The 11,630-nt window shown below is 42.3% G+C and overlaps 3 protein-coding genes across 3 annotated transcripts in view; all 3 read left to right on the forward strand.

The window, feature by feature from the left end:
- The first annotated feature begins 574 nt into the window (after positions 1–574).
- On the forward strand, positions 575–3,297 carry LOC147513616 (uncharacterized). Its single transcript, XM_086596769.1, has 4 exons — positions 575–716; positions 977–2,060; positions 2,144–2,572; positions 2,708–3,297. Exons 2-4 carry the CDS (start codon positions 1,591–1,593, stop codon positions 2,937–2,939), a joined length of 1,131 nt encoding a protein of 376 aa, XP_086452895.1. The 5' UTR covers positions 575–716; positions 977–1,590; the 3' UTR covers positions 2,940–3,297.
- LOC147513617 (membrane steroid-binding protein 1-like) overlaps positions 585–11,630 on the forward strand; it is a 48,985-nt gene continuing 37,939 nt past the window's right edge. The window contains exon 1 of the mRNA XM_086596780.1: positions 585–716. The gene's annotated coding sequence lies outside the window, so the exon portion shown is untranslated. The remainder of the gene's footprint in view (positions 717–11,630) is intronic.
- LOC147513618 (uncharacterized) lies at positions 6,820–7,566 on the forward strand. Its single transcript, XM_086598933.1, has one exon. It carries the CDS (start codon positions 6,820–6,822, stop codon positions 7,564–7,566), a length of 747 nt encoding a protein of 248 aa, XP_086455059.1.

Genomic DNA, 11,630 nt, shown 5'->3' on the forward strand with positions numbered 1-11,630 from the left:
ATTGGAACGAACTTGTTGAGGCTTGTAAATTAAAATGTTTATAATCTTCATGTCTCTTCAGTGGGATGATCGACGACACATTGGCATGATATAATTATTTTTTTCTAAACTTTAATTGAGCCTTTCAACTTCAACATCAATTGGCAATGGTGTGTTAAGGATTGAATTTTTTTGCACGAATGATATATTACCGCATCAGAGGATGAATTTGTAGCACGCTTCACCTCCAAATCTCATCTCCCCAAGGAAGGCCTGACCCAAGTATACTTATTCGGCTGTTGTGAACAATAGCCCATGCCCAATTCCACTCTGCATTAGAGCATTTACAGTCCAACCATTTGCTACTGATTGTTACTGTACTGTACAGTTGTAGCCAGAACGTAGAATGAAAAAAGCTCAACAAGTTGCATTAAAAAAACAAGAGGAACAATCTTTTTTATTGATTTCTAGAACTTTAGATTGAAGACCATATATTATATTCAAAGACTATATAAAATTGGGTCATTATTCATCATATCCTTTATTTAGATTATTTCGTTATTCTTGCAGACGAGCACCCATTGAATCGATTTTTGAGAGAAAGAGGGGAGAGAAGAAAGAGTTGTAGATAAAGATTGATTTTTGGTGACCAATAAGAGTCAACCGTTGAGTGCCCAACTCATTTCTCCAACACACCAATCATAGAAAACGGGGGATCTTCACTTCTGGTCATTTTGGTATGCATCCAAGCTAGCTTTTCTTTGTTATTCATTAGATTATCAATGTGAAAATATTGTTTGGGCCGACTATTTAGCATTTACACTATAATTCTATGTCTACAACTCTACCTAGTTTCATTCAATAATCAAATTATATGGTTGCTTAGTGAACGAAGAGCATTCAATTCTTACAGTCACATTACTATTCTTTACTCTATTGCTATTTATCAAATTATGTCCTCCGCTTTTTCATTTTTTTCTTTTTAACTTTTTCACAGCGCCCGGTTGTTATCACTTGAGCTTTCTTCCATACTCTACTTGGTTTGACTACTATCGAAAACCACATTGTATGACCTAAACTTGATGGAGCGCGATGAATACTCACAGCCGAGTGAAAAGTTTTTGTATGCTACACCACGTATATTTTCACGCGTGGAACTTACGAGCTTTATATCAGATCCCAAAAATGTTGTAGGCTTTGGTGGCTTTGGAGACGTCTACGTAGGTAAATTCTCTAACGGTGTCGAAACAGCTATTAAGGTATTGAAAGAAAACACAAATGAGATCGTGATAAAACAATTCATGGCTGAAGTGAGCACCATGGGTAGTGTTTCTCATCCAAACTTGATCAAACTATATGGGTATTGCATTGATAACGACATGAAAGCACTTGTTTACGAATACATAAAAAACGGATCACTGGATAAGATTTTGTTTAAAAATCATCTTGATATAGAATGGGGGAAGTTGTATAATATTGCAATTGAGATAGCAAATGGGCTCTCTTATTTGCATGAGGTTTGTCACCCACGAATAATTCATTCACTACGACATAAAGCCTGAGAATGTGCTTATTGACTCGAACCTTTCTCCTAAGATTATAGATTTTGGAATGGCTAGGCATTCTAGTCAGGTTGAACAATCAGGATACAGAGGGACAAGCAGTTATGCTGCCCCAGAGGTGGGTAAGGGACGACTAGTAACTTATAAAAGTGATGTTTATAGTTTTGGAATGATGTTGTTTGAAATTTTGAGGAAGAAAAGGAACTCTGTGGGACCAGGGTGGTTTCCAGGAGAAGTTGGTCTGAAAGTTGAGAATGAAGAGCTAGACGAAATCTTTTTGGTATGTGGCATTGAGGAGAAAAATAGAAAAAATGCTGAGAAATTATCTTTAGTTGCATTATGGTGTACTCAGGAACGACACATTAATAGACCTGACATGAGCATTGTAGTGAAGATGCTGAAGGGTGAAATAGTACTAGAGAAGCCACCCAATCCGTTTGGGTTTTATGATGACTCGCCTCAAAGCAGCATGTTTGGCGCTAGACCACTCCCAAAATTTACTCGTGCCATTATTGAACGGTATGAGAATTTTCTGATATGAAATGTATGGTACAATAGTAATTAGGCTGTGCGACTAACCAAATTAACCATCCTATTTTCAGCGTGCCTGAGGAAAATTCTCTCGAGAGAGCAGAGGATTCAACCCACAAAGAATCTGGTTCGAGTTCTACGTCTCGACCACCTTCGAAGAGTACTTCTTTGGATGATGAATCAGATTCTAAGAAACCTTTGCTTATGGCTATTAAAGAACAGGTTTATAATGTTACTCAAGGCAGATCTTTTTCTTCTCTGTGGGGGGGTTTTCCCAAAGTTTCTGGATTATTTGCTCCAAAACCAAGACCAACACTTTTGGAAGAAGACATGGAAACTTTACAAGCACCAGTACAACTTGGTGACATGGTAACTTTACAAGCACCAGTACAACTTGGTGAAGTTACTGAAGAAGAGCTGAAAGCTTATGATGGATCAGATCCTAAGAAACCTTTGCTTATGGCTATTAGAGGACAGATCTATGATGTTACTCAAAGCAGGTATATCCATAGATACTTGTATATTGGCTATATGCCTATATATAGCTCATATTTTCTTGCAATGGGTTAACTCCTGTATCACAGTAACATGTCTTGGATATATTCATGTGCTTTAATGTTGCCCTTCCTTTGCAGAATGTTTTATGGACCCGGTGGGCCATATGCTTTGTTTTCTGCTAAGGATGCTAGTAGAGCCCTTGCAAAGATGTCGTTTGAAGAGGAGGATCTAATTGGAGATATCACAGGTCTTGGCCCATTTGAACTTGAGGGTTTACAGGACTGGGAATACAAGTTCATGAGCATGTATGTCAAAGTTGGAACAATAAAGAAAATTGTGCCAGTAGACAATGCACCACTCAGTCGGTGATTCCTCTGAAGCCCCCAATGATCGCTGTTAAGACTGTAGAAGGTGAACCATCAGAAAGTGCAGCAGTAGAAAATGTAGAGCTGAAGCCCAAAGAAGTTACAGTTGATGGAGATGTCAAGGAAGGATCCCTTTTTTAATCATCTGCACCAGACAATGAGTCGTGATTGTTTACTTAAATCTTGTTATGTGTGCTAATGCTACCTACATTCGTCTGGTTAATTACAATTTTGTGGTGGAAAACTTGGTAGAACCTGTTTCTAGTCTATTGTATGTTGGTTTTGGTGAACAGTATTAGAAAAGAGTGCGAAATTCCCAGAGCGTCTCGAGAGATAATAGGTAACTAGTATTCTTTGATCAAGTCCATGCCCCCCCCTCTCTCTCTTCTTTGATCTCTTCCTGGCCGTTCTTGTGATTAACTTCAATCTGATGTAACTTTCACAATTCAGACTTCAGATCAGTACATCATGTGCCATGACGTGCTTCTGAAGTTGTATCACTCTTCCTGGTACTGTCTATATATAATTATGGTGCACATTTAACTGCTACCATCTGGCGATGTGTGGTTCTGGTCAGGTTACTTAGGTATATGATGTCACCTTGTCCAAGACTGGTCAAGCCTGATGACAGTTATAAATTGAACCCTGCATGCACCTATGCTGCACCATACACCATACTTGTGAGGGTGAAGTTGAAAACAAGTATCAAAAGAAGGCAATTTCAATTATGAAAGGGCCTACACAGTTATGCTATTGTGTACAGAGCATTTATATTCTGTCAAGAGTTGCATTCCTATATATCAAATTCCCTTAACCTGGAGTGGTGCAATTGATTTGACGAGTAATGGTTCAGTTAAGCAAAAACGGGTATCTTTCCGTGCGAATTTAAGCAATTTGACTCAGCTTGACTCTGTTCATGTATGAGAAAATATAAGCTGCCACTTTTGCTGTTGCATTGACATGAGCAATTTGACTCGGCTTGACTCTGTTCATGTCTGGCAGAAATATGGCAGGTATTATGTGCGACATGAAAAAGAAAATGTGCGGGTTGTTCAAGCGTCCAACAAAGTTGTCTCAACGACCAGATAGCATTCTCTTGCATGGAATATGGAATAGTAACATTCTCTCAGAGCTCTAGCCATTTAACCGTTTTCTATATCTCCTGTTTCAGGAGGCAGTCTCATATTGGCTCATGGAAATGGAACACTGCACAACGAGAAGCATGTGACTTATAATGACATCCACTATTTTACGACTTTTCCCTTTCAATAATGGGTGACTGTAGAGAATGCCCAACGCAATAAACTACTGTTTTGCTTCTCTTTAAGATTTTCAAAACTAACTCAAGTGACTAAGAATCATCAGGCAGGCCAGAATTTCAACCATTAACCAGCTGATCATGGTCTCTCCATTATTTATTTTTCTTTTATTAGCCCAACACCAATTACAACAACTAATCCTACTTCCTTGTTAGACCATACTAGTGTATGTGATTACCACTTATGTACCCAGCGAAACTAAGTAGTCTGCGGTGGAAGCCCAATACAAGTGGTCGCGTTGTGGGATCAGGAGACTCGATGGAGTTGTTACCGAGTATGATCTTGAGCGTTGCATGCTAATTTTCGAGCGTGATGAGCATGGTGGACGACGTGTGTGGAGTTTAGATTATTCACATTCAGGTTCTACAATAGGTGCATCCGGTTCTGATGACGGAACCTTGCAAATTTGGGATACGCGTTGTGTTGGTAATAAGTGGGTGGCCATGGCACAACCTAGTATGTCAAGGAGCGCAGTTTGTTGTGTTGAAATCGACCCATACGGGGGAGACTTGATTGCAGTAGGATGTGCAGATCGTAAGGCCTACATTTACGACATCCGCGATGTGAGGGACTAATATTCACATCTAATGAAGATCAGGCGCGTGTCCAGCATAAGCAGAAATATCCTACCGACCTCATGCCCTCGTCTTCCAAGCTCGCTTCATAACCAACTCGCCTCATGTAGGTGGTCCACTTCAGCTCGTACTACAAGCAACGACATCATCACCCGATCCAAGATGTTCGTCCTACCAGCTCGCTCCAGAAGGACACAGGTCACACGGACGAACTCACGCAGAACGCTTCATCTTATGACATCATCCTTCTTCTAGATGCAATCATTACTGAAGAGATACTTACACAAGCCAATACTGTAAATTAAGAACCACTGTAACCACTCCCCATCATTACAGAATTCCTACTAACACCATCCAAATACTCCTTAATCTCCACCATACATCTATGCTTGTCAGTACACGTGTTGAGTGGATCCTCATGTTCACCAACTATAAATACCCCATACATGAACTACGTCAGACCTGATTCAACTCTCCCTCCAGAAGTGAGAGCTTGATACGTAGGCAGTTCGCTCAACAACGAACTTGGTCTTTCTAATATCTAAACCCAATCTCTTCCCACTTACACTTGTAAGGTGAAGTAAAACACACATTTACATTGGCGCCATCTGTGGTCTCGATTTCTTGAGAAACCACTTCACAAATCACAAATCATAAAGAAAAATCTTTAAGCCGACAAAGCATAGCAAACCTCGAAGCTCAAATCCAGAGCTTAGCAAGTCAGTTAGGTACAATGAACGAGCACATTACCCTGCTCAGGCAGGAGAATGTTGCTTTGCGTGCACAAGTGGACATGCAAAATCCACCTGGTGCCATAGCAGAGGACGATATTAACGAGGTTAATCAGCAAATTAACGAGCTGTCACAAAGGATCGATCAAAGTGCAGTTAAGAAAGACGCCACCCAGATCGTTCAAAAGATGCTAAAGATATATCGCGCGTCCCCGTTCACTGCTGAGGTACTTAGTAAAGCTTCTCCTCCAGACATCCAGCCACGTTTTGCAATGTATGATAGCAGCACATGTCTTGGTCAACATGTGGCTTGCTACATTCAAAGCCTTGCACTTTATAGTGCTCAGGAGTTCAACTATCTCCACTGCCATTTGTTTCCAGCCAGTCTTAAAGATGGCGCGCTTGATTGGTTATTTTCACTCGAGCCAGACTCGATAAAGAATTTCGAGCATCTCACCGATCTCTTCGCCAGCCAGTACGTCCACAATAAGCGTAAAAAAACTGATCTCAATTCACTCTTCCAGCTTTCCCTAGGCGAAAATGAAACCATCTGCGCCTTCTTAGGTCGGTTCAAAACCAAACCGTTATGCATAGAGAGCGGCCTCAAAGAGTCATTTGCCACATTGGCATTCTCCAACGCCTGCCGTGTGCATAACACAACGCTCTCCAGATGGCTTATGAAAGAACGTCCAGAAATGTTGTCCGAGCTATACGCTCGAGTTGACAAGTACATCAAGTTGCAAGAAGGCTTGAAACGTCAAGGCCTCACAGAAGAACAAGAGGTGGCAGCAATATCTGATGATGCCCCACCTTCCAAGAAGCGTCCCAGACAGAACGGCCAGAACTCAGGCGACAGAGCGAACCACAACCGTGAGTTCGCTGTTCTTACTTGATCTCCCAGTTACATACTAGAGAAAATCAAGAAAGCATCCTATTATCGACCTACGGTTCGGCAGCTAGAAGATCGACCAGGAAAGCCCTACTGTGCCTTCTATAAAGCAAAATGTCATGACATCGACGAGTGCTGGGGGCTCAAGCACTACCTCCAGGACCTTGTTGAGTCCGGTCATATCAAGCATTATATCAATATCGCTGATGGCGACCTGCGCCATAAGCTCATGGCTCGCCGATAACGTAGCAGGTCTCCAGCTCGTCACCATAATCAAGCTCGCTCCCGTAGCAGAGGATGTCCCAACGACCGCTCCCATCATGACCATCGTCAACACTCCTCTGATAGAGACAATGACAAGACGATCAACATGATTACGTTCCAGGATGATTCTGTTTCATCCACTAGAGAAAAGAGGAGACGCATAGGCGCTCTCCAGGAAGTCTATCAGTTCTCCTTTCAGGTAACACCTGCTCCACGCAGTTCAGGTCGCAATTCAGGCGACATAACTTTCACGGAGGCCGACCTCAACAAGGTTTCCCTCCCCCATAATGATGCCCTAGTTGTCCACGTCAAAATCAACGACTGGACAGTCAAACGTGTCCTGGTAGATCCAGGTAGTTCATGTAACATTTTGTTTTACCATACCATCAGAGAGATGAACTTCCCCAAGTCGGTCTTCATCGATCCAATTGCCCCTCTCTACGGATTCAATAGCTCTCGAGCCGACCCAATTGGTGACATCATACCCCCCGTCTCGGTTGGGTCCCGAGAAGACAAAGTCAGTATCACCACGCGGTTCAGCGTTCTGGATGCCAAATCGTCCTACAATGCCATCCTAGGACATCGTTGGATCCATCAAATGCAAGCAATACCATCCACACTCCATCAAGTACTCCGTTTTCCAGGCCCTAGAGGTATGATGGAGCTTCGTAGCAACCAACTCGAAGCTTATCATTGCAATCAAATTCTTTCAGCAAACAAGACCGCTGGGGATTCAGTTCGAACCACCAGTGAGCTCGCTAGCACCAAAATGGCCAAGGACTTCATCGCTGTGGTCAAAACCAAAGCGCCACAACAGAACGCTGGGGGCTCTGTCAACAAAGTCGCTCCATGAGTCAGGACCTCAGAGGTCGCTCCAACTCTTACTCTCCAGTCAATAGGGGTCGCCCAAGCCCCTGTTGTCATGACCACAGAGCTGGCATCAGCCCCTATTGTCGTAACCACAGAGGTCGTCCCAGATCCCGTTGTCACGACCTCTGTTCCTCAGGTCGAGAAAGCATCACCTGAGACTAGCACCGCCGAGGTCGCTTCAGAATCTAAAGCAACAGTTCATATTGAAGAAAAGGAGAAAGTGAACTTGGGAACAGAAGGCAATCCCAAGTTCGTCTATGTAGGGGCTAACCTTGACTATATACTCAAGGCTCAGCTTGTAAACTTTTTATCAATGAATAAAAACGTCTTCACTTGGTCGTACATCGATGTGCCTGGTATAGATCCTAATGTTGCATGTCATAATTTAAACGTCAACCCCAATGCTAGGCTAGTTTGTCAACGACCTAGGAAACTATTCCTGAGATTTCAAAAAGCAATTAATGATGAGATCGACAAACTCAAACAGGTAGGCTTCATCCGAAAGGTCGATTACCCAGAATGGATCGCTAATATCGTAACAGTCCCAAAAAAGAACGGCACAGTTTGTCTTTGCGTTGACTTCACCAACGTCAACCAAGAAACACCTATAGATAGCTTCCCTTTACCCAGAATTGACCGACTTGTGGATCAGATCTGTAGCCACGAGCTCTTGTCATTTATTGATGCATATAGTGGGTACAATCAGATCCCACTCGCAGAAGAAGATCATGAGAAAACTTCATTCATCACCGAACAGGGAATCTACTGCTACAACGTCCTCCCGTTCGGCCTCAAGAACGCTGGAGCGACCTACCAACGGTTCGTCACGGACATGTTCTAGAACATGTTAGGTGACACCATGGAAGTCTATATCGACGACATGGTGGTCAAGAGCAAGAAAGTGGTTGATCACCTAAACCACCTCGAACAGGCGTTCTCCGGATTACGCCGAACTCGGATGCGACTGAATCCCGAAAAATGCCTTTTTGGAGCATCTTCCGGGAAGTTCCTTGGGTATCAAGTATCACAACATGGAATTGTGGCTAATCCAGACCAGATCAGAGCGTTCTTGGAGATACCCGATCCACAAATAAAGAAGCAAATACAAAAATTGTCAGGAATGGTGGCACCTCTCAACCGATTCATATTGAGAATATCAAACAAGTGCCGACCTTTCCTACAGATTCTCAAAAAGGGAGAACAGTTTTTATGGAGCGACCAGTGCCACCAAGCGTTCTCTACTCTCAAAGAATACCTGACAACACCGCCCGCCCTAGCAAAACCAACAGATGGTGAAACGTTGGGGCTCTACCTTGCAGTGTCTGACTTTGCTATTAGCTCGGTTCTCTTCAAATTAAAGAGGACAATAACTCAGAGAAGCTAATCTACTTCACAAGTAAGACGTTATCCCCAGCTGAAAAGAACTACTCCTATATTGAAAAAGCAGTACTAGCCTTACTGCAAGGAAGTTCATACCCTATTTTCAAGCACATCCAATCAAGGTACTCACCGATCTCCCATTGAAGAAGATCCTTCTCAAAGACAACAAGACAACTCGCATGGCTGTATGGGCAGAGGAACTCAAGGAACATCATGTCGAGTTCGTCTCGTGAACCTCCCAGAAAGGGAAGGTCGTTGCTGACTTCCTAGCAGACTTTCCAGTAGACGACTTGAACTGGGAGCCAGCAACAGATGTCCCATTCACCAGAAAGCAAGACAACTCAGCATGGTCACTCTTTGTGGATGGTTATAGCAATCCCGGAGGAAGTGGAATCGGAGTCGTCCTAGTGTCACCTGAAGGCACTATGGTTGAGAAGTCAGTTTGCATCGATTTTGTGACCTCTAACAACGAAGCAGAGTACGAAGCTCTAATTATGGGACTGAGCATAGTACAAAATATCAGGATATGGCAAAATATCGACCTCTGATTTATGGATATGTATCGTGGATATATCCCCCTGTGTGGGGATATATTACATTGGGATATCTGCAAATATCGTGGATATATCGAGATATATCGATAAATATCGACAAATATCTACAGACTATGTGTGGGTATTTCTGACTGCAAATATCGTGGATATATCACGATATATCGACAAATATCGATAAATATCCACAAATATCGATAAATATCCACAAATTAATTATATTTTCTTTAAATGTGGTCATTGTAAAGGTTGAATTTGATCAGTCCTTACAAGTGTGAATAATGGGGAAGATTGTGATGGGTCGAGTTTTGACTGAGCTCGCTTTGGGACGAGCTGCCTACGTATCAAGTTTTTGTGATGAACTTGAATCAAGCCAGACGTAGTTCCTCTCCTCTGTTTTATAGGTAAGCATAGTACAAAATATCAGGATATGGGTATTTATCGATATTCAATTTCTGGATATGTATCGTGAATATATCTCTCTTTGGAGATATTTGACATTGTTTCACATACAAATATCATGGATATATCCAAAATATCGACAAATATCGTGGATATTGTGAGTATTTCTTGATATATCATGATACATTATTTATATTTATTTGAAATATAATGGTAAATATTAAATAAAATTGTTATATACACAAAATATTGCCAAATATCGCCAAATATCGCAAATATCATCGAAATATCACCGATATTTACAGTCGTATATATCTCTGAACATATCGTTATATTTATATATCTTTCTCTGAAATCTGGATAGATATCCCCAAATATCACGATATATCGGGATATTTTGTATTATGGGACTGAGAACGACACTACAGCTCGGTGTCCAGGAACTAAAAGTCTTTAGTGACTCACAATTGGTTGTTCGCCAGATTGCTAAAGAGTACACTACCCATTAAGGTAACCTCGCTAAATACCTTTAAATTGTTTATCAGTTAATCCCTTCTTTTAAGACAACCACCATACACCACTTCTTGCGTGACGAAAATCGCCACACAGACAGTTTAGCTTACCTGGCTACTCAAACGCCGAACTGCGCCCCTAGACAATTACTCATCGAAGTAGTTGACCGACCTGCTTACCAAGCTGAGCACGTCCTGGAAGTCACCGACCTATGCCCACTCTCTAACATTCAGATGAGTCAAACATGAATGCAACCTATCATAGAGTACATCCAACATGGCACAATCCCAGAAGATCGTGCCAAAGCCAGACAAGTTCAATATCAGGCACGTCAATACTGCCTGATAAACAACAAGCTTTTCAGAAAATCTGCTGGCGGACCTCACTTGATGTGCGTAAACCCAGAACAAGGTCAGCTGATCTTTGCTGAGATCCATGAGGGAGAATGTGGGAACCATGCTGGAGGTAGCTCTTTGGCTCACAAGACAATTTCCCAAGGTTACTTTTGGCCGCGAATGCAAGTCGATGCCAAGAAGTTCGTACTCAAATGCATCAAATGCCAGACTTTTGGCCACAACATCATCCAGCCAGCTCGCGAATTGATCAACATCGTCATCCCTTGGCCATTTCACATGTGGGGTTTGGATATCATGGGTCCATTCATCCCACAAAAAAACACTGGCTTTCGATTCGTCTTAGCCGCACCCGATTACTTCACTAAATGGGTCGAAGTGATCCCCTTAGCTCATGTCAAAGAGTCACACGTCAAAAACTTTATCTGGACACACATCATCACCAGATTTGGTCTACCCTACACACTGGTGATGGACAATGGCTCTCAGTTCAAAGGAAAAACAGTCAAAGAGTTTCTAGCAAAGTGGAAGGTCATTCATGCATTCTCCACTCCCTAGTACGCCCAAAGCAATGGCCATGCAGAGGCCAGCAATAAAGCCAAAGCAATGGCCATGCAGAGGCCAGTAATAAAGCAATTCTGGAAAATTTGAAGAAGAAGATTGAAAAGAACAAGAGTCAATGGCCAAATCAATTGGAGAATATATTATGGGCTCACTGCACTATAGCTCGCTCTAGCACAGGCAAGTCACCATTCTCACTATGTTATGGTACGGAGGCAGTTATTCCCACCGAACTGACCATCACAACGACTCAATCCGAGATCGTCGAATCAGGCCATAATGACGCC

Source organism: Coptis chinensis, chromosome 3, assembly GCF_015680905.1.
Source record: "Coptis chinensis isolate HL-2020 chromosome 3, ASM1568090v1, whole genome shotgun sequence".
Lineage (NCBI taxonomy): Eukaryota > Viridiplantae > Streptophyta > Magnoliopsida > Ranunculales > Ranunculaceae > Coptis > Coptis chinensis.

Bases quoted from the DNA above. Each gene is read 5' to 3' on its own strand.
- LOC147513616 (XM_086596769.1), top strand. From the start codon at position 1,591: ATGGCTAGGCATTCTAGTCAGGTTGAACAATCAGGATACAGAGGGACA. The intron at 2,061-2,143 runs GTATGAGAATTT...TCCTATTTTCAG, and splicing joins ACTCGTGCCATTATTGAACG to CGTGCCTGAGGAAAATTCTC. The intron at 2,573-2,707 runs GTATATCCATAG...CTTCCTTTGCAG, and splicing joins TATGATGTTACTCAAAGCAG to AATGTTTTATGGACCCGGTG.
- LOC147513618 (XM_086598933.1), top strand. From the start codon at position 6,820: ATGATTACGTTCCAGGATGATTCTGTTTCATCCACTAGAGAAAAGAGG.